This window comes from Juglans regia, chromosome 12 (assembly GCF_001411555.2).
Source record: "Juglans regia cultivar Chandler chromosome 12, Walnut 2.0, whole genome shotgun sequence".
Lineage (NCBI taxonomy): Eukaryota > Viridiplantae > Streptophyta > Magnoliopsida > Fagales > Juglandaceae > Juglans > Juglans regia.
Window position 1 is genome coordinate 2,783,760 of NC_049912.1, and position 27,599 is coordinate 2,811,358.

The 27,599-nt window shown below is 34.1% G+C and overlaps 1 protein-coding gene across 2 annotated transcripts; it reads left to right on the forward strand.

Moving 5' to 3' along the window:
• Positions 1–18,596: 18,596 nt before the first annotated feature.
• On the forward strand, positions 18,597–25,683 carry LOC108997553 (U-box domain-containing protein 5-like). Of its 2 annotated transcripts, XM_018973886.2 has the most exons (6): positions 18,597–19,529; positions 20,246–20,325; positions 21,564–21,749; positions 22,449–22,556; positions 23,096–24,261; positions 24,688–25,683. In XM_018973886.2, the coding sequence occupies exons 2-6, from the start codon at positions 20,269–20,271 to the stop codon at positions 25,442–25,444; spliced, it is 2,274 nt and encodes a 757-aa protein (XP_018829431.1). In that variant the 5' UTR covers positions 18,597–19,529; positions 20,246–20,268; the 3' UTR covers positions 25,445–25,683. The 2 variants fall into 2 exon arrangements, with proteins under 2 accessions (XP_018829431.1, XP_018829432.1); XM_018973887.2 differs by lacking the exons at positions 18,597–19,529; positions 20,246–20,325 and having other exon boundaries at positions 21,651–21,749; positions 22,459–22,556.
• The last annotated feature ends 1,916 nt before the right edge of the window (positions 25,684–27,599 follow it).

The window sequence follows — 27,599 nt, forward strand, 5'->3', positions numbered from 1 at the left end:
TCTACTCTTGATTTTGATATCAACTTGTTCAATTGTAAGTATGCTTTCTTGTTCATCAGTATACAATTTTGGTACAAGGAAGAGAGAAATTGTCAACTTTTATGTTTTATTATTTTCTACATTTTTATCTTCTTGTTGGGGGGGTTTTGGAGACTTGTATAGTGTTTTTATTGGATACCACTTCAAACCCAAAAGCTCTGTGGAACTCCAAATACTAGGGGAATGGAGTCAGTCATGGTGAATTGAAGGCAATCACTCCCACTCTTACTGGCAAAAGAACTCAAGTTAGTACTATTGATCCAACTGGACCGCTCCCTTCTAAATATTAAAGATCTCCTAGTTGATTCTTCTTATTATGGCTCTTTCTTTCTTCACTAAGACATTGTTTGGTACACGTATTGTGGCTCTTTTGATTCTTCCACTTGCTATTATTCCAACCAAGGTATGGACCAAAAGTTCTTACTAGAGAAGAGTATATAGCTGCTTGGAATATTAGGTATATTTCCCAACTTGAGATAATATCCAGGAAGATACCCAGAACCTCATTTACATACCTAGCAATTAGTTGGCTCCATGGGCTGACCTTTTGTAAGTGGGGTTTTTCATATCAGTGTTAAGAATGCTTCTAGAATCCAGAAACTTCTTTCTGCAGTAAAGGAAAAAAGCAGGCATGGAAAAGGAAATTTCAACTCTTTCATATGGGTGTCAACTGTCATATGTTTTATGGATTTTGGCTCTAAACAATTGTAAGCAAGCAAGTATTACCCAAAGTAAAAAATATAATAAATGCTACAGTCACAGAGAGATTTCACAAAAATAAACTCTCAAACTGACGTGTCTTTATGTGATATGTTTAATCTACTATATAATAAAAGTAAAAAATTTATAATCTAGCATACCACATCAAGCTACGTCAGTTTGTGGATTTATTTTTGTGAAATTCCTTCGTGGCTAAAGCATTTCACTAAAAATATTCATTCACAGCATTCCAAGTGCAAGGTATTATATCATACACAAATTTTCAGTATATTGCTTAGAGCTGTTGCTAGATGCTCAAACTGCAACATGCAATAACCTATTCTCTTGAGTGGCTTTAGTTTGCTTGATTGGAAGAATATGAGGGGTTGGGAGCTCATATCATTGGTTGAGAGGGACTTCTGAAAAAAAGGACTGGGAATCTGTACTGGTAGTGGACCTTGCTGTATATAATCTTCCTGATATTTGGAATCCTTATCACCTTCATATGATCCATCCACTTCTTTGGAACAAAGCCTATGGATTCCAATTTTTTTCCCCCTCTTGTAGCTTCTTAGGACCAGTATTAGTTACATTTTGTCACCACACATGATTTTATTTATTTATTAATACGTCTCTCTTGTTGTTGTCTTGTCTATTCAATGAATAATAATATATATAAATTCAAAATATATAAATCTCGAGCATACCTTTTATAAAAAAATAATTTCTCTATAAAAAAGCGTAAGAAATTTATTTTTATTTTTTTTAGTAAAATCCATTTTTTTATTTTAAGGAAAAAAAAAAAGGCTTGCAAGCTTTTTCATTTTGGCCTTGTCACTAGCATTATTTTTATTTAATAATCCACCTCTTGTTTCACATCGCATATAATGCCAAGCCACTGTCAAAAAGGAGAGCAGGTTTTCTCACCCGATAATTGGGCTTTCTTATGAATTGGGCCGTCATTCCTTTGTGGCAGCCCTTATTCCCAACATGTTGAAACATAGGATTGCTGAATTCGAGTTGATGATTTTGTCTGGGGAATTCGGCTTGAATTTAAACTTAACTACCACACACATTCCACGGCATTAATTGTAGTAGAGGTAATATGTGACACAATCTATTAATAAAACACGAACACGGGTTGAGTTTTATATTAATGGATTCGGGTCAAAAAGTGTTGACCCGTTAAGACATGATTCATTAACAGGTCACTAAACGGGTCAACCCTCTTAACCCGTTAGTGAGCCGTTAAATTGTTTTACTCAAAATTACAATTATATCATTTTTAACATAAAAAATAAAAATATCCTAATTATTTCGTATTTCCTAACTCTCTCTCAGACCCGTCACGACCGTCTCCCACACTTCCTCTAGATTGTAATTTTGGTGTTTTTATTATTTGAATTGTAATTTTGGACTTATATCATTAGTTTTATATTTTTGAGAAATATTGTGATTTTAACTTTTATGTGACATTATATTAATTATGTCAAATGAATTGTTTGGGTCAATTCAACCCATTTACATAAACAGATTGAAAATAGTCAAAACGGGTCGTGTCGTATCGTGTCAACCCGTTATTTTAATGGGTCATGTTAAGATTTGGAAATCTGACATGTTAACTTAACGGATGGGTCATGTTCAAGTAGACCCACATCGTATAATAGACACAACACGAACACGACTCTTTAACACAATTTGCCACCCCCAATTAATTGAAGATAGTAGCTGCCAAGTCTTCACTAAAATCAGACCAATTATCAAAATCTTATTTGAAAAAATCATTTATTTTGAAAAAATAATATATATATAAATATATATATATATATATTATGACATTTGACATCACCGTGAAACATCTATTTTCACCTATTGTAATTCACTTCGGATTATTCTTTAGTTTTCCTAGAATAATCTCAAGAGTAATGCTAAATACAGTCCTAAGGTGAGTAAGTTCAGCACACTCCTTTTGAAAAAAAGTAGAAGCTACCTTTAAAAAATGATAATGCTAGATATAATTCTAGGATGCACAAGACCCGCGTACTCCCTTTGAAAAAAAATGTGGTCCACTATTAAAAAAATAGTTTTTTCATGTGAGTCCTACATTCACCCACTTTTTTCAAAGCAAGTGTGCAGGCTTGCATATTGTAGAACTGCGAATACCATTTCTTAAAAAGTAATTTATCAAAGACCCAGCCATTGATCTAAAAGTCTTAGGACAATTGGATATTAAGTTTGTTAAACCTTTAACCCTCAAGATCATAACATTCCACCACACTTTCAAATCCGACATCACCAGCAGCCCACTCTATCGACACTGATCCGGTAGTAGTCCTTTCCCTTTTGACAGCTTTATTCATCTATCAGTATTCAATGACTTAACATTATACCAATACATAATACCATTACATTTTAGTCCAACCTATAGGTCGCCCCCTCCGTGACTTAAAGTTGTAACGTGGTTCCTACTCTAATACCAATTATTTAATACCCAATCATTGATTCAAAAGCTCTAAGACTATTGGATATTAATTTAGTTAAACTTTTAATTTTCAATATCATAAAACAATCCTTCAATGAAATCCATGAAAATATCTAACCATGGAAAAGTACGATTAGGTAATAGTCCAGTTGGATGGACATTCTCATGTTTCGTAGTCTTACAAACACAACACTCCTTCACAATCTTTCTAGTGTCCTTACACATGCCTTCCTAGAAACAAATCTTGCTTAGCCCTGTGTAATGACTTGTGATGACCCACATGTCCAACTTGTGGGTTATGATATATATGGTGCAGTACTTTGATATTGAACGGGGAACCTGAACCACTACTAACTTGCCTTTTTTTAACAACAAGCCCTACTGAATTGTGTAATGGTGTGGGCCCTCCTGCCCTTGTTGAAGTCTCAAGTATATATCATTGATTGTTAGGGAGAGTTGGTTGCTTTGCTTCAATTCTTCAATCCAAACAAGAGTTAGAAATGTAATCAAAGCAAGAGTAGTTGTATCCTCGCAAAAGTAGATGTATCCTCTTTTGATTTCCCCAAAAGGGCATCTGTAACTTTATTATCCTTTCCCCTCTTATAATTAATAATAAAGTCATATCCCATCAACTTGGACAACCACTTATGTTGAGCTTTAGTCCCCACCCTCTGTTCTAACAAGTACTTTAAATCCTATTGATCACTCTTTGATCTTGAAAGCCCTTCCCAACAAATATGGTCTCCACTTACTGACTACATATACAAGTGCTAGTAGTTTCCTCTCATAGGTTGATAACAACAAGACTTTACCCTTCAAAATCTTGTTGTAGCAATAGGCTAGCCCTCTTGCATGAGGACAACCCCTAAGCCAACACCAAAAGCATTACACTCGATTGTGGAACTTAAAACAAGAGGTTCAATGGCAGCTTTCTTCAATTGTGAAAGTGCCGGAGTTGCCCTCCTTCCAAGCAAAGGAATTCTTTTTCAACAATTCAGTTAATGGTGCTACTATAGTACCACCTTATGAACTTTCTATAGCAGCTAGTAAGGACTAGAAACCCTCCAACATTGAATGGGTCACTCCAACATTGAAACAATCTTTAAGGGGTCAACTTTAGCTCTACTGCCCGATATCACATGACTTAAATAATCAATCTCTTCCATTCCAAGCTTGCACTTAGACATTTTTGCATACAAAGTGTGATGCTTCAACGCCTCCAACACTGATCTAAGATGCCCCACATGCTCCACCAAATTGTTGTTGTAAATCATAATATCATCCAAGAAAACCAATACAAATCTTCTCAAGAAAGTCCTAAATATATCATTCATCAATCCTTGAAAAGTAGCATGGACTAGTAAGACCAAAAGACATTACTAAAAACTCATAATGGCCTTGATGAGTTCTAAAAGTTGTCTTCTCAATGTCTTCATCTTTAGCTCTAATCTGATGATAACCTGATCTTAGGTCTAGTTTGGAAAAAACCTTGACCCCAAACAACTCATCAAATGTAAATGTACGGTATAGGTATAACACGGTAGTCAATGCACCTTCTCTAACTACCATCTGCTTTCTTCACTTATAAAATGTAAAAATGACTTTGACTTGGCCTCACTACTTCAGATTTCAACAAATCCTACACAATGTTTTCGATTTCAATTTTTTGGTAGTAAGGATATCTATAAGGCCTAATTGAGATGGGTGCAGTTCCCTTTTTCAAGAGAATATGATGGTCAAAAGACCTCCTTGGAGGTAGCCCCACCGGCTCCCCAAAAACTTCTTTTAACTCATTAATAACCTCTGCCAACACCTGAACTTGACTTCCGGTTTTTGACGTTGTTCCACTGCCACCAACTGCAGAAACCAAGCTTGTTTCCTAATTAGAGAGGACTTAAGGCAATTCTCCCTAGTCAGCACAGATAAATTCTCAATGTTCATACCCTGTAAGGTTACCCCCTCGACTATCCCAACATGAAGCTCATGGAAATTCTTGTAAAATTCCAATTAATTGGCCCCAAAGTCTTCAACCACTTAACTCCCAACACAATGTTAGATCCCCCAAGGTTAATACATGAAAAGGAACTATGAATTTAGGGCCTTGAATCTTGACTACTTCCTCGCACCTATAGACTAGAATCACCATGGATTCTCAACTTGGTTGTCTGCACCACAAGTGGATTCAGGAAGTTGTGACTACTTCCCAAATCTATTAAGATTTCTACTAAGCAAGACTCTATCCTTCCCAACAATCTCATAGCATTGTTGCTAAGACAACCCAAAATAGCATGGATAGAAATCTCTAAACTTTCCTCCTCATTGACTGTCTTTTCTACCAAGTCACTGAATTCCTTAGTGTTTTAATCATATCGGTAAGTTGGTCTAACCTGTCAGTAATGTCATGGATTGCATGATGATGGTCATCCAACTGTATTTGCAGAGCCTCTTGCTGCTTCTACATCCTTCTTGATGCATCTTCAGAGTTCCTCGAGTTCCTTCTGCCATGAGAGGATCGACCTCTCTAATACCAATTGTCACGTGCCTTCTTCTACTCAACAAGAGCACAACACAAACAAGAACAACAACACATAATTCAAAACTAGAAAATGAAAGAAACCCAAGAATCTCAATCTTGATTCTTGGAAGAAGAAGACTTTAAGGGACTTCCAACCTCCAATTGAATATTAACATCAACAAGTCTAAACGAACATTCTCCTACAAGTTTCCAGTTTTATACTCTTCTCTATTACAAAGACTACGTTTTATTACATCTAAAGATTAAACGTAGCGTCAAGAGCTTCCTTCTCGCGTATTAAGCCTTTGTCTTTAAACACACCTCTTTCCACTACACACCGTTTCGACCTACTTTTGTTAATAGTCATTGCACACAAAATGCACAACTTCACTTAGTCTTAACCCACTGTTTCACCTTCTGTTAGTTAGAAATCATTGCTCACTCGATCAATTCCCAGCACTACAGAACACTTCAAAGATTCACCTAACATAATTTTTCACGTGGGTCCTAGATTTACAAATTTTTTTCAAAAGGGTTGCATAAGGCTTGCCAACGTAGAACTACAAATATCATTTCTCTTTAAAAAGTAATTTTTTATGTGAGTCCAAGATTTACTAATTTTTTTTCAAAGATTGTGTGTGGGGCTTACACACCCTAAAACTGTAAATATTTTCTCTAATTTGAATTGTAAATTTTCTAAATTCCAACATTTATTTTACATTTAACTTGAAGGATATTGCCACATTAACATTTATTTTTTAATATTATTTTAGTTTTAAAATTTGAAAATTTTATATTATTTTTCTATATATTCTTTGATAGTTTGGAAAAGTTGTAATGATTAGATGAAAATTTTAAAAATTTGAAATTGAAAAGTATTTGTATTTAATCGATGTTTGGGAAAGAAATTATGAGATGTTTTGAGATAAGATAAGATTATCTCACTTTCCAAACAAATCCTTAAATTGTGTTTAAATGCTGAGATGATCTCAGATGATCTTAGTTGATCTATAAATAGTAATATTTTATGGATCTCATTAAAATGTATTTGAATGTATAAATAGGTTAAGATGAGTTTAATTTTTTATAAAAAGTTAAAAAAATAATAGACCTCATCAATGATAAATTTGTTATGAGTTATAGTCACTCCAACCATCAAATATAACCTAAATCTTTTTAGAGAAATCAATATTCACAATGTATTTTATATCTCTATCCATTACAAAATCCAAGTGCTTCAAGCGGAAAGAGAGAGAAAGTCCCAAATTTTCCAAACACGTGGAAAGAAGACCAGATTGGTTTGCATTGCATTTTCTTCGAGTCATGGTTGTCCATTTGAACCACAAAAGTTACCGTCAACATGGCGTGTTATGCCAACTACTTTAATAAACTTTTGCTTTCTTTTTGGATGGGAAAAAGGTTCTCGGAATCTCACCATATTTTTTATTTTGGTGGCTCTACGGTCACAGTCCTCGGTCCCGTTGAAAGCTATCGTTATGTGTAAAATATTATATTTTTTTATTTTATTTTTTTATACATATATTTTTTTAATATTGGAAAATATTTTTTAAAAAAATAAAAAAATTATAATATCATTAAAAAATACTTACTTAATCATTAAGTAAAAACAATATTAAAAAATTTTAAAAATTATATATTACGGGACCAGAAATGGAATCGGGAGCGATAAGAGTAGTTTTACTCTTTTTATTCCAAACCTTTCCAATAATTCAAAGAGACAAAAGCATTATATAATCTTATAAAATGTTTTATTATTTAATTTTTTCCATATATAAGACCTCATATTTTTTCCACGCGCATTCAGTATTCTAATAATAAAATAAAATAATTATTTATCAGTTGGTCTAGGTCTTAGTATTTTTTGTAATCCTCGTGATGAAGGGGCAGAGTAAAAAGTCCAAAACCTTCTGCTCTTCTTTCTTACCAGGGGCGCCGCTCCTCATCTTGCCATCTTGTCTTTGCTCACTTATGTTAGGTCGAAGTGTTTGGCCTATTAAAGCTTCGTTAGACAATTGGGTATGTTTGCTAATTGTATATCGAAGATTAGGTTATGTTTGGGTAGTAAGAATACTTGAGAAGTATTGAGAATATTTGTGAATAGTTATGAGCAGAGATTGAAGTGGGTTTGTGGGTCCCATTAAGAGTATTTTGAGTTGTTTAGATGTAAGAAATATGTTGAGTTGTTGACTTTTAGATAGATAATTGAAAAATATGTGGGTCCTATCAATGATTGATTTTTTTTAATGATGATTTTATTTATATATAATAGTGATAAATATTATAGTGATTTTATTTTATTTTATATATAACAGTGATAAATATTATATTGTCTAAATATTTTTTTTATATATAATAGTGATAAATATTATAGTGATTTTATTTTTTATTTATATTTAATAGGGATAAATATTATAGTGATTTTATTTTTATTTATATATAATATAAATAAATATTATAGTGAAATTATTTTTTATTAATATATAATAGTGATAAATATTATAGTGATTTTATTATTTATTTATATTTAATAGGGATAAATGCTATAGTGATTTTATTTTTTATTTATATATAATATAAATAAATATTATAGTGATTTTATTTTTTAGTTATATATAATAGTGATAAATATTATAGTGATTTTATTATTTATTTATATTTAATAGGGATAAATATTATAGTGATTTTATTTTTTTATTTATATATAATATAAATAAATATTATAGTGAAATTATTTTTTATTTATATATAATAGTGATAAATATTATAGTATTTTATTTTTTATTTATATTTAATAGGGATAAATATTATAGTGATTTTATTTTTTATTTTTTATTTATATATAATAGTGATAAATATTATAGAATATTTGTAAATAGTTATAAGTAAAGATTGAAGTAGATTTGTGGGTCCCATTGAGAGTATTTTAATTTGTTTGGTATGTGAAGTATTTTCATAAGTACGAGAATACTTGAAGAGTGTTGAGAAGACTTTGCTACCCAAACGTAGCCTAACTTGAAGTATAGCAGCGGAAATAAGCAAAAGAAAATACTGACAATCACACACAAAAAAGGCCAAGATTTAAGTGGTTCAGCTCAAAGTGAGCCTACGTTCACTGGTGGGGTCGGTATCAGAGATTGCACAATAAACAATGATGGTGTATAGAAGAATAATACAAAACTTCTTTCACAAAGACGTTATCTCTCTTGCTCTCAACTCACTCTAGAAATCACTCTTATAAAACAAAAGTGACTTAAGAAGAAAAAACAAGAGGCGCCATTTGATATTTATAGAAAATAATGCATATTCACTTCTGAGAACATTGGCTCGAGTGAACTCTCGAGCGGGTGTCGAGCGAACGTAGGGTTTTGACATTTCGCTCAAGCAAACAGAAGAGCGGTATCAAACGAAGTCTCGGACTTGCATTTCGCTCAAGCTAAATGTCGAGCGAACTCTCGAACTTGCATTTCGCTCGAGTTGAATGTCGAGCGATATCAAGCAAACTCTAGGACTTGCATTTCACTCGAGCTGAATGAACCTCTGCTCGAGCGAACATACACCAAAGACACTATTTCAAATAGATTCAAGACACCTCTTAACAGGGTAGTAAAAAGAAGAGAGTATAAAAGAATAGGAAATGTAGCACACCACGTAAAGATAGGGATGACAATATGTGATACGATCCGTGAACTCAATACAAAAACGATACGAAATTAAAAGATTTAGATTTGATATAAATGAATTTGGATAAAAACGGATTAACCTGTTAAGACACATTTAATAAAATGGCAATAACAGATCAACTTGTTTAACCCGAAATTAACCCGCAATAACTTGTTTAAATTTTATTATTGTTGAGTTGTAATATCGGTATTTCTCAATACACTTGTGTTTTTATTGTTGAGATTGTAATTCTAGACTCGTGCTCATATTTGTTATTGTAGGGTATGTAATATTAGTTTTAGTATAGGTTAAAATTTGAAGAATATTTATATTTTTTGTTAGTAGGTGGCCTTATTATTTTTTATAGATATTGTAGCTATTAATAAATATAGAGTTTAACTTTTATGTGACATTATGTTAATTAAGTCAAATTGGGAATTCAACTCATTTACATGAAAATGGTTGAAATGAGTCGTGTCGCATTGACTTATTTCTAATTAGTTATTAAAAGATCAAACAAGTAACACGACATAACCTGTTATTTAAATGAGTTGGATTTGAAAGTTTAATACATTTAACTTAACGGGTCAAATTTGGGCTAACCTATATAGTCAAATGTTCATGACTTGACACAACACGAACGCGAACACGACCCACAAACATCAATTGACACTCCTACAAAAAGATTCTAAAAGCATGAGCATTGGTATCGGTCTAGCCAAAGCCATCTCCAAAACTTAGCTAAAAGTATATGTTTTGCATAAAATCAAAATTATTCAAGATATAACCTCACATTGGATTAGCCAAAATAATAATATAATATTATTTTTAATAATAATATATTTTTATTTTTTTTCATATTTTACAATTATACTAACTATATATTAATTAATAATTTAACTTGTAATTAACTTATTGTTTCCCAACTATTTTTTTTTCAACCTAATTATCTAACACATACCACACCTATAATTCTTGTGAGTGTTTCTAATAGCAATTCATACACGTTCATCATGTCCAATAAAACTCAATGTAAATATGAAAAATCTATATCATAATAATCTCGAAAAATCTGTTAAAAAAAATAATTTGAAAAAATCTATATCATAATAATCTAAAAAAATCATTCATTTTTCAATTTCCTCTTGCGGGAGAAATGCAAGCGTAAAGCCTATAATACAGCAAAATTCAACCACATATGTGACGACTTAGTCCCAAATAGGTCATAAAGTTACTTCTTATCACTTAAAATCGTATCTTACAATACAGATATAGACTTAAATTTCTCAATTACTCATAGATCACATTGTTTTAAACCAACTACTCCAAAATAATTAAATAAGAACACCACAAAGTCTCAAAATAAATGTCAGATTTCCAAAATACCAAGTCAACAGAGCAAAACAAAATTACTAAATAAAATTTTCCAATAATATAAGTACCCTATTTGTACTTAATACACTATGATCATATAACCTTACTCACACTTCATATTCTTGAACTTCAACTGAAATATCCAAAATATCTGAAAATATTGTGGAGATAAAGGAGTGAGTTATTAACAACTTAGTAAGTAAAGAACATATATTAGCATGCAAATAAGAGCATTTACAGAGTACAAAATGCAAAACAAAGCATTTTCAATTTCAGTATACAGAACAAAACGTGTTATCAAAATTATCAGACAGATAGTTCAAAATATTTATGTTCCAAAGTCCTTTGGTATAGCATAAGTGAGTATCGTCACCATATCACATCAGAGCATCGCATCAGAACAGAGAATGTTTAACCTCTGTGGTAGGGTTGTGCTATCCCCGGTGGCTAAACAGGGTAGAGACAGAAGTGAATATTTTCCTTATTATTCTTGGAGTCTTGAGTGTGCACACAAGAAAGACCACGTAAAAATCACTTTGTTTCTAAAGTGGATGCACTCAGAGATAGAAAAGTTGGTACCAACCCAAACAAAGGCCAAAGTTTTACACCCGTAGTAAGGTCAAAGCAGAGCTAGATACAGAATCAGAATGTCATGTCAAAAGTTTTCCGAAGCCATATCTTATCAAAACAGAGTACAGAACATAACATATTCAGATAATTTTCATATAATCAAGCACAAATTTTCATATTCGATCTTTTTGCACAGTTTTGAAACAAAATGCCAAAAATAAGCTCATGTCTATATCAATCATGACAAAAATACTTTTATATTTTATACAGATTTCATGAGTAATGCAAACAAATCACTAAGATTGTTTCAAATTTCTTTTCATAACAAGATATTAGGGGTGTAAATTTACACTAGACCAGAGCGGTTTTCTCGGTTTTGATCAGGTCCGGTCCGGGACCGGTTCATGTATTAGGACTGGTTCCGGTTTTACGATTTTTCAGACCAGACCAGACCGGTTGGGGAAATATATATATTAATATTTTATATATAAATTTTATACAAAATTAATATTATACAAAATATTTTTTATATATAAGTTTTATATATAATATATAATTATATGCGAAAGTTGTATATATAATATATATAATTAGATATCATATATGAAATAATTTCATATTATAATTTATAAATTATAAGTTATAACATAAAATGTTAATCTTAAATATGAACATTTGTAATTTGTTTGATCATATGTTATTAATATAATTATATATAAGATAATGTTATATAATTTATAAAATAAAAGTTTAATCTTAAAGATGAAAATTTAATTGATCATATGCTTTAAACATAAAAATATATATTAAATTATATTATATATAGTCTAATATATTATATAGTTATACTAATATTTAAGTTTATAACTAATACTAATATATAACTATACTAATAGTATAATATTAATACTATTATATAGTCTAATATATTATATAGCTATGCTAAATCACTATAAATTTATAACTAATACTAATATATAATATAGACTATAGTGATACTTATACTAATATAGTTATACTAAATCACTATAAGTTTATAACTAATACTAGAGTCTAATACTATATTACTATTAGTAATATACTTTAAATCTATGTATAAATTAGTATATAAATCACTATACTAAATAATCACATATAAAATAATGATATAGTAATACTAATACTAAATTACTATACTAATACTATCACTATAATAAATTACTATACTATTACTATTACTATAATATTATCAATAATATATTTATAATAAATTAAACTCACTATAACAATTAATAAATACTAATATATAGTTATTCTAATCACTATAACTAATAGTCTAATACTAATATTTATAATAATATTAGAGTCTAATACTATATTACTATTAGTAATCTACTTTAAGTCTATGTATAAATTAGTATATAAATCACTATACTAAATAATAAATTACTATACTAATACTATCACTATAGTACTATCAATAATATAGTTATAATAAATTAAATTCACTATAACAATTAACAAATACTAATATATAGTCTAAATCACTATAACTGATACCAATATACAGCTAATTAGTTATGCTTAATTGCTAATACCTAATATTAATACTATTATATAGTCTAATATATTATATAGTTATAATAAAAAGGAAACGGCGACGTTTCCTCTCTTTTCTCGATTCTCATTTCTCGAATAAACCCTAAAGTCGGGCCCATGTCTCTCACTCTCAGACTCTCTGCCTCACTCTCTCACGAGCTCGTCTCTCAGCCTCACTCTCTCGTCCCTCAGCCTCACCGGCCGTCGCACATACCTTGAGCTCATGGCATCACTGTCGTCGTTGAACCTCCCCTCACGAACTTACGGCCTCTCCTCACTCTTGTCTCTCATCTCTGCCTATCTAGTCTCTACCTCTCCTCTGCCCTCTTGTCTCTATCTCTCTACCTCACTTTTCATCTCTCTACCTCCCCTCACCGGTCGTCACACATACCATGAGCTCACGGCATAATTGTCGTCGTCGAACCTCTCTTCACGTCTCTCTGTCTTCGATTCCTCATGGTTATTTTTCTCCATTATTTTTTTTCATTTCACTTATTTAAGTTATTTGAAATTAATTCAAATTATATGAATCATTCGGGTTTTGTGATTGTGTTTGTGTTATTAGGATTTTGTAATTGTGAAATTACCTGAAAGTACAGTTTATTGTTGATGGGAAGCTTCTGTAATTCCCACCCACCCTTTCCATATGCGTGAACTTGAGTCCGCAAGTTGTCAATGGCTAGAAGTCTATGTTTGTGTATATGGATTAACTTTTTTAAATTTATATGTGTTTTTGTGTGTGTCTGTGTGTGTTTGTTTATATGTATGTGTGTGTGTGTGTGTGTTAGGGTATTGGAATATTTGAAACTTTCGAAGATATTTGAAACTTCCGAAAATAACTGAACATTTGAATTTATGTGTTTGTGTATGTAAGTGTATGTGTCTCTATGTGTGTGTATGTGTTTGATAGTGTGTATTTGATAGTTTGTGTATATAGATTGTATTGTAAAACAGATTGTGTGTTTTATATGTGTGTTTGATAGTTTGTGTATATGGATTTTTTTTAGTAAAAAACCAGAAAACTGGACCGGACCGGACCGGAAACTGGTAAAATCGGAGATACTGGTTTAAGAGGTTAACTGATGCGTAATCAGTTTTAAAAAATACAAAACTGGTACATACTGGTTCGATCCTAAATTTTGTACAAAACCGGACCGGACCGGTTACACCCTTAGTAAGGGCTCTTTGGGAAGGGCTGCAATCTAAAAATAAAACTTTTGAAACTACAAACTCCAGATCAACCGGTGCCATAGAGTGGAAAGTCCCATATCGAGAGAGGAAGAGGTGTGCGACGGAGCAATGTTTGGGTGGCAGTTGAAGGTGGTCAACAAAACAGCATGTCATTGATAGAGGGGAAAGAAAGTGATGAGAGAGAGAGAGAGAGAGTGGCGTGAGGAAGAGAGAGAGAGCTCACCGAGAGACAGAGAGGAGGCATTATCCTGGTGGTGCATGGACTACATTATAGACGGGGAGTAGTGTCTCACAATGGGTGTAGCGACTGAGTGGCTGTTGTGGCTGTCACATCGTGGCTCTAGGTGACTAGGGGTCACGACTGGATGGGATGCTAGTCTTGCTGCAGTGGGCTAAAGGTAACGGCGGTGCTGTGGCAGAGGAACTGGAGTCACATGAATGTCTAGTTGGCAGTTTCTGTGCTTACCAGTGCACGATGGTTTCCAAAAGTGCTCTATTTTTGGGTGCTTCAAACAAGGGCGTTTTCGTTCTATTCATGGTGGATTTGGCTTGGTTTAGCATGGAGGAGCATGAGGCCGTGTTCTTCCAGCGAGGAATAATGTGACTGGTGTTTTGTGGGGTTTGGTTTCGTGGCTGGCGGGGAAATAGTGCTCAGTTGAATTCTTGGTCTCTCTACCGGGTTACACGTCGGCAGCAATTGGCTCATGGTGCACGTGTGGCTGGGCTACTCTATGTGGTTCTCGGTTGGACATGGGCCTTCCGCGGTGCACTTTCCTATAAGTGTCTTAGAGTAGTTGGTTGTCTCATGGTGCAGTGGCGTGGGTCTGCTTGGAGTGATATGTTGTTTCATGCTATAGGGGACTGAAGGAAGACTGTGTGTGCAAAGTCGTGAGATCGTGGGTCTTCATGTGGGAGAAACCGTTGTACGTGAAGAGTGATCCAAGTGAATGGTTATCTATATATACATGCTATTGGAGACCCTAATGAAGAGAAAGGAGAGATTAGTGTGCATGGAGTTATGCACGTGTCTAAGGCTGTGCTTTTGGGCTTAGCTTGTGGGCTTTGGGTCAATTTCGAAAGATTTGGGTCTACATTTTGATGGTGTATGAACTTAATAAATGGGTTTGGCCCGTTAAAGCAGTCCAAATAATTTCTTTGACTTGTTCATATTTTTTTTTTCATGGGTCGAGTATATAATAAACACTAATGGGCCTCGACTCAAATTCTAAAATAGCCCAACTCGTTCCATAATTTTTTTGAGGCAACTATCAAATAAATAGATTCCACTTGGTCCATAAAAAAAATTATCTGGATTTAACCAAATTATCAAGCCCAATAAATAAAAAAATTCATATTCCTTCATAACAAATTTTAGATCCATCTCTTATTTAAAATTACTCATTAAATCTCAAATGAGCTTCCTATAAATATTAATATCAATAAATTAATATTTCACGGGCTTAGGCTTGGCCCTGGTGTTACAACATATTCCTAAATTTTTAGAGCCAAACCATCACAAATTAATTAGAAATTAGTCAATATATAATCAAATAAGAGAGAGAGAGAGAGAGAGGAGAGGAGAGGGTTGGAGTGGAAAAAAACTTTGGAGGCTTGTTTGGATTCGCAAGTCATCTCAGCTCATCTCAACTCATCTCACTACTATTCATTACTATTCAGCAACTTTAACTCATAAATCTCACTACTATTCACAACTCATCTCATTACTATTCACAATCCATCTCAACTCATTTCAAGTCATCTCAAGTCATTTTCGAATCTAAACATCTTATGAGAAGCTCTCCTTATGTTCGAGAAGAATGATGCGTCTCTAGCTCTAGTTTATAGGGACAATGATAAGTACTTTAAAACTCACCTAAATCATGCCTATCTTTGTATCAATTGAAGTCATTAAATTCATATAAAAAGTTTAAAAAAACGTGTTTGCCATCAATTAGTGATGGTGGGTACCACTATAATTGGTTGAAAGACATGAGTCCGGTGCCGTCAAACTAGGTCAATGTGTACCCATTGGCGGCGTCAAGAAAAGCTCCCAACTTTCATCCATCCATCAATCCAACCAACCCACTTCGATCTCACTCATTTTATTTTGTCAAACAAAAAAAAAAAAAATTTAATAAACACACATTATTTTTCATAACACATTATATAATTATATTTTAAAATAAATCATAATTTAATAAAATATTTTATAAAAATACACTCGCTTTAAAATATGTGTTATGAAATGAATAATTCTTCTCATTAGCTGCTATTCACTATCTCAAACCTTATAAAAAAAAAAAAGAAAAATTCTATACATAAACCTCACATTTCTGTACACTACTTAAAAATATATAAATTTATTATTTTATTTTCGTGTTTCATGAAATATAAAATATGATGACAAAAAAATAAAATTATATATTTTTTAAATGATGTGCAAGGCTTATATATAACATAATTCTAAAAAAAATTATAAATATAAAATATAAAAATAAATAATAACTGATAAATAAAATTTTTTATTATAAAATATATTACGTGAATATCAATACTCTTTGATAAAATTGCAAGTTGACCACAATAATAAAATGAATGCAACCACTCAAGTGTTTCCATCTACATTCAATGCTGGTCCAAATAGTGCATTGAATCCCATCTCTTTTAACTTCTTACCTTACAAATTGGCAGCAAGAACACGAGTGTTTTCTTCTGACCCCCTCAATTAATGCTTCTCATGTTCTAGGTATATTTTAAGTGATTTCCTTTTCCGAATACGCACCACACGAAAAATTAAATGCACCACATTTAATTGTGAGATAATCTCAAAATATAAATAAATAGTATTTTCATTTAATTATAATATGTTATATTAATTAAAATTAACAATTTCAAAATGAGAGTATATACTATGTAATCTCTATATTGTAAAAATATATTGATAATCATGGACATGATCTTTGCCTCCCATTAAAATAAAGATTCTTCAAACTTTGGAGTAAAATAGATAATATTCATCTAATATTAAAAATATATAATTCAAATATTTATATTATAATAAAAATAAAAAATAATTAAAATATCTCATATTTTATATTGTATAAATACTATTCATTTTTCCGCTGGGGGCCAAAGTGGGCTTTAGATGTTTCGGCCTTACCTGCTTCTGTCATATCAGATTCTTTACCCTTTATTCCGGTGTTCTATTTTTTAAGTTTTCGCATGAAGAAATTAAAGAAGAATACTGCCAACAGAGTCACAGACGGAAAAAAATAATAATAATAATAAATGAGTAACTTTGAAAGAGTCCCCACAAGGATTAAGGACTCTACCCTCCAAAAGAAAGTCCCTTTCACCTACCAAACGCCTTATCTTCTTTCCCAAATACAAAACTTTCAGATTTATACACCTTTTTTGTGAAAATAGAAAGAAAAAAGAAATTCTATGTATAAGTATGTTTGTCAGAAGAACTCATACGTTACTATTTATTATTTCACATTCTACATCTTATAAATAATATATAGATAAATAGTAACTGATGTATAGCAAAACTCTTATTAAAATATTCATAATTATAACGAATTTCATAATAAATAGTGTATTTATACGATAATTTATAAATAATAAAAATTCTTAATTATATTCTAATTTAGTATCCACCCTTAGAAGTTTGTGTGTTGATTGTTAAACACCTAATTGTGCAATATATTTGTTGTGCATATTGAAAATAAGTAAAAAATAAAAAAATAAAAATAAAAATTGAGAATAATTAGAGGGACATCACAGCCTTCTCACCAAACTATTAGGAATTTATGCTTTACATCCTAAATAATCAAAACCTACACATTGCATCTTCAAATTATTAAAACAATTGACATTTTGCACTCTAATTTAATTATAACCATTAAGATAAATGAAAAATAGATGACATGATACGACCTTGATAATTATATCTTAATGGAGTTTGTGATGGTTGGGTAGTAAAATATATCGGTAAAATGTAGAATGTTTAATAATTTAAAAGTATAAAATGTATTTATCTCTTAATAAATTAATAAAATTTTAAATAGAAAACTTGAATACGAAATCCGTCGTCTCTTTACGCCTTTAATACAAATTTTAATAATATTTTATTCAATTTTTAATATTCATCTTATTTTCTCTTATTTAAAAAAAAAATTTATTGTTAAAAAAATATCTTAAATATTTTATTAATTTAAATCACCTAATATTTTAATTGATATCAACCTATGCAAGGGAAGGTGACATGACAGAAGACTATGGATAATGATAGTGCTCTTTGCCACTTTATAACTTTCCCATAACCTTCCGTAGAGCGGTGGAGCCCTTGTATTGAGATGTCCAAAATGCCCTGGGGTCACAAGGGACTGTAGAATACAGTATGACGGTCCACTAAAGCCACGCTTTGATTTACTATTGGGACCGCCGCACAGTTACAGCTTTCCTTATATGAGAGAGGGGAAAAGCCAGAAAAAGGCTACAGCTATGACAGTCCTGTCGTGGAGCTTCCGGTAACTGTTTATTGGTTGGCTTGGAGAAGCAGGTGTGGCCTTTCTTCCGTCAACTGACTCCGACTGTCTCTGTCTATGTCTCTGTCTCTCTTTTTCTGCCGTCGTCAAGGACCTGATGGCTGATGCTGTAGCGACGGTGAATTTCACACCAAATTCAGCTCTTTGACGCGTTGCGTCCCTCCTTCGGTCCAAGTTCCAACGAATTACATACATTTTCCCATTCAATTCTCTCTCACTCTATTACCCTTTTTGTTGGGCAGAAAAAAAAAAAAACGTTTTGGTGTCCAGCAAAATCTGAAGTATTAGCTCACTTTGCAGTGATTGGCTTTTATTTTACCTTCTGAAATTTTTCTGGCAATCCGATGCTGTTTTGATTTGTGTGGTATAGTTTTGTTTTCTTTTCTCTGGGTTCTTATCAATGAAGGAACGCCAGTCTTGAGGATTGTGGAGTTCTCACGAGTAAGAAGATCGTGTGCTCTCTGTACTGTTCACTGACAGAGATATTCGTTCTCATGCATGGGAGAGCTGTGCTGAAGGTACTCTGAAAAGTTAAAAGTCTGCTCGGAATACGGGTGAATTTGAAGAAACTGCTGCGGTTTAAGAGCTAGGTTGTGGTGATTTTTCAATGGTTAAGAGCCTCTGGTGGTTTGAACGTAACTTGCAGAGTTAATTTTTTCTTTTCTGAAGGGGGAATTTGTGGGGGGAAGCTGCGGTTTAAGAATTGGGTTGCGCTCGTTTTGATTGTAGAAGTGTTTCTTGTGCTTCAAGGTCTATGTTTAGCTGAAAAAAAAGGCCACGAAGTCTAGTTGCTTCTTAGTAAACAGGGAACACAGCTTTCTGATCATCGTTCTGGTTTCCTCTCCACCGGGTAAGGCTTCGTTCCTGTTGTTCCTTAAGCTCCAACTCAACTTTCTGGTTTCAAATTATTTTTTCTTCTGAGGAGAGCCTAATTTTTTCATGGCCTACAACTTCATCCTTCAAGCCAATTAATCTAGGGTTCCCACCCGTGGATGATGAAGTAACGATGACCATGGAGTCAAAATTTGAAGAGAGCTACTCGGTATATATAGTAGGAAAATAATAAAGAGAGTGTCGATGTAGAAAGAAAGATGGGCTGAGCAGGATTACATCTATATGAAATCCTTGTGCATATCAACCCCAAATTCTGTAATATGAATTTATCTTTCTGGTGAAACTTGTATATGATCACTGGAAATGAACTCTAAAAAAAGAAAAATTGGATGGGGAAGTTAATGCTTTTGCTAGTTTTCTGGCATCATTTTGCCATTTGTCGACAATCGTATTGTGTTTGTGAGTTTAATGAAGAACTTTGGTATACCATGGCATATATGGTGCTGCATATGGAAATGCTTTATTTTGCATTTGCAAACTTAGTAATTATGTTCAGAGCGTGAAGTTCTGGTGTTTTTTATTTTGGATATTATTCTATTAGTCAGATGTCACCTTGCTTGTGGAATGTTATGCATATAGCATCTTCATTTGATACATTCTGTTAGACGCTATGAATAGATTCTTTTGAGAACACAGCATGACTGATGCTTTCAATTGTTACTGAACCTGCAGATCTAACATAATCCCCCTTCCTAATGGGGTCTGATGTTGCTGAGGTAGAGGACAAACAATCTGCTCCTTGTTCCTTCAAGGTACCATTACCATGGTCTTTTTTCCCTCAGATTTGGCTTACAACCATTGATTTTTTGCTGCATATAACTTGTGAAAAAATGGATGAACGCAATCGATTACAGTAAAAAAAATGAGTAGAAATCTCATGATCCGGTCATTCCATTTTTTAACAAGATACATCCAGTGAACAAATACTAGATATAAGCCAAAGATTTATTCCTCTTTAGGTGGAATGCTCTGATTTGAATTGGAGTACTTTCGTATTTGCAGTGTATATGGGTCATAATGGCATGACCCATGCATTCGTGAGTTTTAGATATATCAGCAGTAATTGATATAATCACTTTTGTTTCTTGGTTTTGGTATAAACCTTAGTTTTTGTTTGTTGGTAAAATCAATGTTTTGAATACCGTTTCGGTGGCCGTTTCGGTTAAGGCACTGAAATGAAATATTTCGGTACCGGTACTGTTTCGGGATAGTCTATATATAATAAATTAATTATATATGTATAACTTATATTTCAAAATAACATCGATGCAACCTTTAAAAAGTTAAAACACATATTTATAAAACTCAATAATACTTCTAAGTTCTCAATCCAACTATTTAAAAAAATAATTAGTCATCCACGAAAAGGGAAGTAGGGACTTGATTTTAAGTTCTCGAGAAAAATGGATTAAAAAAAGTTAAGAAAATAGTTTTCAGATGTGAGAATTGGAGTGAAAATTATGAAAAATTTAGAATTTTTACATTAATTACAAAAAAACAATAATTTTGGCCTATACACAAAAAACCGGCCAGTATTTGACCTGGTACGAAACACATACATTTCTTGTACCGGTACACTAAATACTGGCCGTACCGGCCGGTACAATATGAAATTCAAAACACTGGGTAAAATCTGATACCTTTAACACATGGGCAAGATTATATGTACAAGGACACCTAGTCTTTAATTCTTTTGAAACAAGAATATTGTGTGCTTTTAATATAATTTGATCAAGATAGTAAACTCACAAAATACTGTTTATCCTAAGGTATTGATCTAATCAAATTGAGAGTGCGTATACTTTTTTTCCAGATGGCGGAGGGTATTATTTCTCAAGAATGACAAGCACTGTGGCTTCCTTGTGATTCTTATGAAATGAAGTTTTAAGTCTGACCTCATTTAAGTCTTTGAATAGTCTCTGTACTTCTACTCAAGTTTTCTGTTATATCACATCGAAGTATCTCATTATGCTTTTATTCATGATTGCAGGTGCATTGTGTAATGTGCACCAAACTTCAGAACTTGGTTACTAGAATATCAAGAATATTTCCAGCAATAGAAGAGGCTCGCCCTCGATGCTCATCAGGAATACAGGAACTATGCTCATTAAACGATGCAATTGAGAAAGCCAAGCAACTTCTTCAGTACTGTAGCGAGTCTAGTAAACTTTATCTGGTTTGTGATTTCTTCGATACGATAAACAAAGTAGAGTAATGTGAACACTTTCTGCTGCATTTCACCAAAGTGAGAATGACCATAAACAAGCCAAAAGGAACTTGACAGAAACAGAATCATGCCATTTGACCTTGAGGATAGTAATTTCTAATTTGTCTGTGCATTGCAAAAGTATATAAATATGTACAAATAAACAAATAAAAGAATTTTTTCTATGCTGGTAAACTCGAGAAGAGAAGGAGAATTTTAAAAAAAAATATTGCTGTTAAAGAACATAACCTGCACATGCTATTTTATATTTTGGGGTAAATTACATATGCTGATTGATCGTGTCATTAGTGGTTTGATTTAAGCCCTACAACTACAATCCATGGTGGAAATTATGTTTGTATGACGGATTATGGTCTATCATTTCCACTTGGAATTTTACTGGAGTAAAACATGTTCTGGAATGCTCTTGTTGTTGATGAGCATTTTAATAAGCTTGCTCCTATATATTTTTTTCTTAAAAAAAATTTAACAAAGTGTGTGCATATGAATGTGTTAGACTACTTGCTCTTCTGTTGTTACATCTAGTAGCTCTGTCAAAGCTGATGGATTAACAAATAGTTTTCTTCATTTATAAACTGTGTAGTTGTTCCAAAATTTTTTTATAGTTAAATGTCAATTCATAGCTGATAAGGCTTGCAATTGACTCAGGCATTTACAGGGGATAAAATAGCCGCAAGATGTAAAAGATCAAGGGACTTGTTGGTGAAATGTTTAGGTCAACTTCGAACTATGCTTCCACTTGAGTTAGGTGAAGAGGTTCGTCATTACATGCCCTTTTGAGCTCTCTCTTCTTCTTCTTCTTCTTTTTTTTTTTTCATTTTCAATCCCCCCAGCCAAAAAAAAAAAAAAAGAGGAGAAAAAAAGATGGTTAGTGGATGCATTTGTATTGATATGAGAAGAAATCGTTATTATATCCGAGCAGTTCCTTAGTTATATTTTGTTTCAAAATTTACGGTATTCTTGTTCCCTTAGCTATGGAGTGTGCTAGTAATATGGTTGTAGATTAAGCCAACCACTTCACTGTATTTTGAAAGTGTAACTGATGCCATAAAGCAATTCTCTGGATTCTGATGCATATAACCAAATTGGGAACCTGTTTAAAGAAAATGTGGTCCCATTTCCTGATTTTCCTGCTTTCAGTCTAGTTTCTAGTTATTCGCCCCACTCCCTGCTCTTCACATATACAAAACCCCCAAAAAAAAAAAAAGTCTGGCAGAGCAACTTCTGGGTCTAGAAGCTTTGTGGGTAATAACCTAATTTGCTAGGTGCAGCTAATGATGAAATCTCATTTACAGATCTCTCACATCATGGATGATCTTAGGCATGCGACATTTACCCTGGAATCATCTGAAGAAGAGGCCGGCAAGGCTGTGCGAGGATTGCTCCATAAGGATGCTTCTGCAACAGACTCAGTGGAATATGAAGTAAAAGCTCTACAATTGGCAGCTTCAACACTTCATATTACATCCCCAAAGGCTATCTTGATAGAGAAACGATCTATCAAGAAGCTGCATGATAAAGTCAGTGATAGTGACCCAATTAAAAAGAAGATCTTAAAATGTCTTTTGTATCTATTGAAGAAGTATGAGAACTTAATCCTGCAAGAGCAATCGATGAATGGCCATGTTCAGCATGAAGGAGCATTTGCATTTCAGAAATGCAGACATAATTCTGGATTTAGCCAGTCTGTTGAAGTGGATTCGCTCATAGGATCACGGCATCACAAGGACCAAATTGACTTCTCAAGCAGAGCTACACCTCCTGAGGAATTTAAGTGTTCTATATCGTCAAGATTGATGTATGATCCTGTTGTCATTGCTTCTGGACAAACGTTTGAGAGGATTTACATACAGAAGTGGTTTGATGAGGGAAATGATATATGTCCAAAGACTAAAATGAGACTGGCCCAACTCTCATTGACTCCCAACATGGCCATGAAGGATCTAATATCAAAGTGGAGCATGAGGCATGGAGTCACCATTCCTGATCCAACTATGCTACCAGAATTCCTTCACTCTTGGGAAGCTTCTTCTGCTTCCATTGCTAGCTTTGGAAGTTCTATGCATGATCTACGTCTTCCGATGGATCTCAGCAACATGTCACTTGGATCTTTAGATACCAGTTACAATTCGGATTCATCAAACACTAAGACGGCAGATGGTTTAAACTCGAATCCTGTACAGAAAAAAGATGAGCACAAATGTCAATCTTATGCACGTATACATGAGACAGATTTGGAATCTCTATCGAGACTAGCTGAACTTGAATGGGAATCCCAATGTGAAGCCATTGAAGATATCAAAGAGCATCTGAATAACAGCGAAGAAGCTTGTCAATTTATGTCATCTGACAATTTTGTTGAACCGCTTGTTAGATTTTTGAAGGATGCAAATGGCCGGCATGACTTGAGAGCTCAAAAAGCTGGATCTCAATTGCTGCTGGCATATGTGAGCAGAAGCAGGTCAGTTACTCTGTTGATGAACATGCAATGGATTGTGTTCCAAGGCAACTGATATCTGTTAGGTCAAGGTTATCCTTACTGTGTTAACATGTATTCAACGGGTATGGCAAGTTCAATATCCCATTCGGTGCCCTTATGAATTGAGAATTATGAGATTTTGATTATGTTGGGAACAGTTGGTATTAAAGGTTTAGCCTGCTGATACAGCATGATTTAATCCAAGACCTTGTGTTGGTTTAGAACTCCATCTTATTGCCTGCACTGATGTTTTTTTTTTTCATAAAATGGAATTTCATAACAATTGACAGTTCAAAATATATAATTGTTTCTTGTGCATGTCTTTCCTTGATTTCTCTGACTTTTAACTATCATGTTTCCTTTATGCATGAGCTCATGTATAACGCTACTTTGTGTTGCTTCATTCAGAAGTGGGATCTCGTACTTACGTGAAGAAGCATTTAGTGTCTTGGCCACTGTTCTTGGTTCAGAAGCAACAGAAGAAAGTCTAACCATATTGGAAGTGTTGTCTGGCCACCAGTACTGTAGAGATAAAATCGAAGCATCTGGTGCTTTAACTTCTATCCTAAAGATGCTCGACTCCTGTAACAGAGATTTCCAGGAACGGGCTATCAAAATTTTGTGCAATTTTTCCTCAAATATTGACATTTGTTCCCTCATTGTATCATTGGAATGCATCCCAAAGTTGGTTCCTTTGTTAGATAGCAGTATTGGAGGAAGTTGTGTACTTCTATTGAGGAATTTATGCAATACTGATGAGGCTAGGGTATCTGTTGCTGAAACTAATGGATGCATTGCCTCTGTTGCTAAACTACTTGGGTCTGACAGTCGCGAGTATCAAGAAAATGCAGTAGCTGTTCTCCTTTCATTGTGCTCTCAACGTGTTCAGTATTGTCAGTTGGTCATGGATGAGGCCCGTGAGGGTGTCATACCAGATCTTGTTGATATATCTGTCAACGGAAATGACATGGGCAGGGCAAGTGCATTGGAATTGCTCCGGTGCTTAAGAGATGTCGAGTATGTTGATGATCAAGCATGCATCAGATCTGATATTGATTTCCCGAGTGAGTCTCCAAATCTCTCTGAAGAAAGGAAACCATCAAAGACATCTCGGTTTTTCGGAATGTTCAAGCCCACTTCTCTTCACACAAGAAAGAAGAAATGAAACTGGTGCCTTCAGCTTATTTTAACCCAGTGGTGACTTGAAATATTGTAGCAATATGCTGTGTTAAATGAAATAGAATTTTCTTGGTGTGATTCTCTTTTTCTCCTAAACTGTAATTCTGTTTATATGGAATGGAGGAATGAATTAGCCATGTATATTGTATGGTAGGTGGGGTGGATGGATTTTTGGGATCTATTACTGAATGCTTCTAGTATTGATTCATGATGTTTTTGCTGCCATTTTTAGGATATTAACTTGACAAACATGTACATTTTTGTGCTGTTCTATGTTGTAATTTAATAAATTTCATGTTTGTTTTAGTTCAATTGTTAGATAGTGACCTCGCTTGTTTTTGCAGATCAGATCAGATCAGATGAGTTGAGATAAAAATTGAAAGTTGAATAAAATATATTTTTTTATGGCAGCCACGACGCGTTCTATACTGGGGTCATCATGACGTGCGAACTAATTCATAAAATACACATAAAAGCCGAATTAACCTTAGGAACCCCAAGCATTTATGAAGCATGCACTATAAGCATGGAGTTCTATAAGCATGCGGCTCGTAAACAAAACATTTATATTTTCTTCCTTGAAGATTATTTTCTGACTCTGGTATTGAAGGTGTCATGGACACACTCAACCACTCTCTTTTTATTCTTTTGTAGTCACTTGACGGTGTTCAAAATTGGTGGCTACAAAACACGCCTTAATAGTTGGTGTCATCTATGGATTTGATAGTTGTTTTGGTCCAATAGCATCAGCGTGCCTTTCGTATGGCAGCCACGACGCGTTCCCGAGTAACCCTTGAGCAGAAAGTTACATCGACAGACATGGAGGGAAGATTTGCATAAATGGAAGAACGCATGAAGTAAATGACCTTAGATATGGAGGCCCTCTAACGGGAGAACGAGACACTAAAACAGTGAAATGCTAAGTTTAGAGAAGGCGCCCAACCCAGTCGAATTGAATGGCTAGAGGGGGAGTCACAAAATGCTAGCGGGGTACCACCCAAAGATGAGGAATGGAAGAGGCTGAGCAACGAGCTACGCAGCCTTATGGGAAAATACAAGGAAATGGTGAAGAGAATAGAGGGATCATCCTTTGTTGACCAACTGCTCAGCAACACGAACCTTTCTTACAGTGCTTAAGTGATGATCGTCCCACTTCCGCCTAAGTTCAGGGCTCCCCAAGTTGAGATGTACGACAAGTCCAAGGACCCCATCGAACATCTGGAAACATTCAAGACCCACATGACGTTGCACGATTTTCCCAAAAAATTGAACGTTCCCTCTGACACTGAAAGGCTCCGCCTAGGCATGATTCGGAGCCTTGCAGCTGGGTATCATCAGCATCTTTGAGGAGCTAGGTCGGAAATTCTTAACATAGTTCATGGCCAGCAAGAAGAGTAGGAGACCAACCACCTATTTCATTATCAAATTGTAGGAGGATGAGAGTCCAAAGGCGTATCTATGCCGATTCAATAAAGAGCTCATGACAACGGATGAGCAAGAAGAGAAGATCACACTGGCGATGCTCTTGGGCGACATCTGGCCCCAAAACCCCTTCATGGCAGGAATAGCACAAAGAACCCTGACCACCTTGTGGCATTTCATGGACCGGCTGACGACTTTGTCAACACTGAAGATACCCTCAAAGTCTTGATTGCCCTGAGCGAACCCAAGCGGGGTGCCAACATGAAAACCCACGAGAAGGAACCTAAAGCAAGGAAGGGGCAACACGAGAGAAGGAGCTACGGCGGCATTGCCCCACAGAAAGTGCACTTAAACATGAACATGCAAACGTGGGACAAGGGGCGCTTGCAGGAAGGCTACGACCATGGTAGATAGCTTGTAGGTACTGCACCTTTCACAATGTGGAGGACCACCGAACCGAAGATTGTCATCACCTAAGGAAGAAGATGAAAGAGATCCGAGAAGAGGTCTGAGAAGAGATGCTCGGACATTAGGGCGCCCGCTGCTTATCACTTCCCCGACGAGTAATGGGAGAAAGACAAGAACCAGGATGGGAAGATCGTCGAAGAGCTCGAGAAGGAGAAGAAATGAGCAAAGTCCTCTGCGATGGAACTATAATAACTTGCCATTAGGAGAGATCCATACCATAGCCGAGGGACTCACCAGTAGCGGCACATCTG

Coding starts and splice junctions, on each gene's coding strand:
- LOC108997553 (XM_018973886.2), top strand. CDS start 20,269: ATGGGGTCTGATGTTGCTGAGGTAGAGGACAAACAATCTGCTCCTTGT. Junction 21,750..22,448: donor AGTCTAGTAAACTTTATCTG/GTTTGTGATTTC, acceptor CAATTGACTCAG/GCATTTACAGGGGATAAAAT. Junction 22,557..23,095: donor CACTTGAGTTAGGTGAAGAG/GTTCGTCATTAC, acceptor TCTCATTTACAG/ATCTCTCACATCATGGATGA.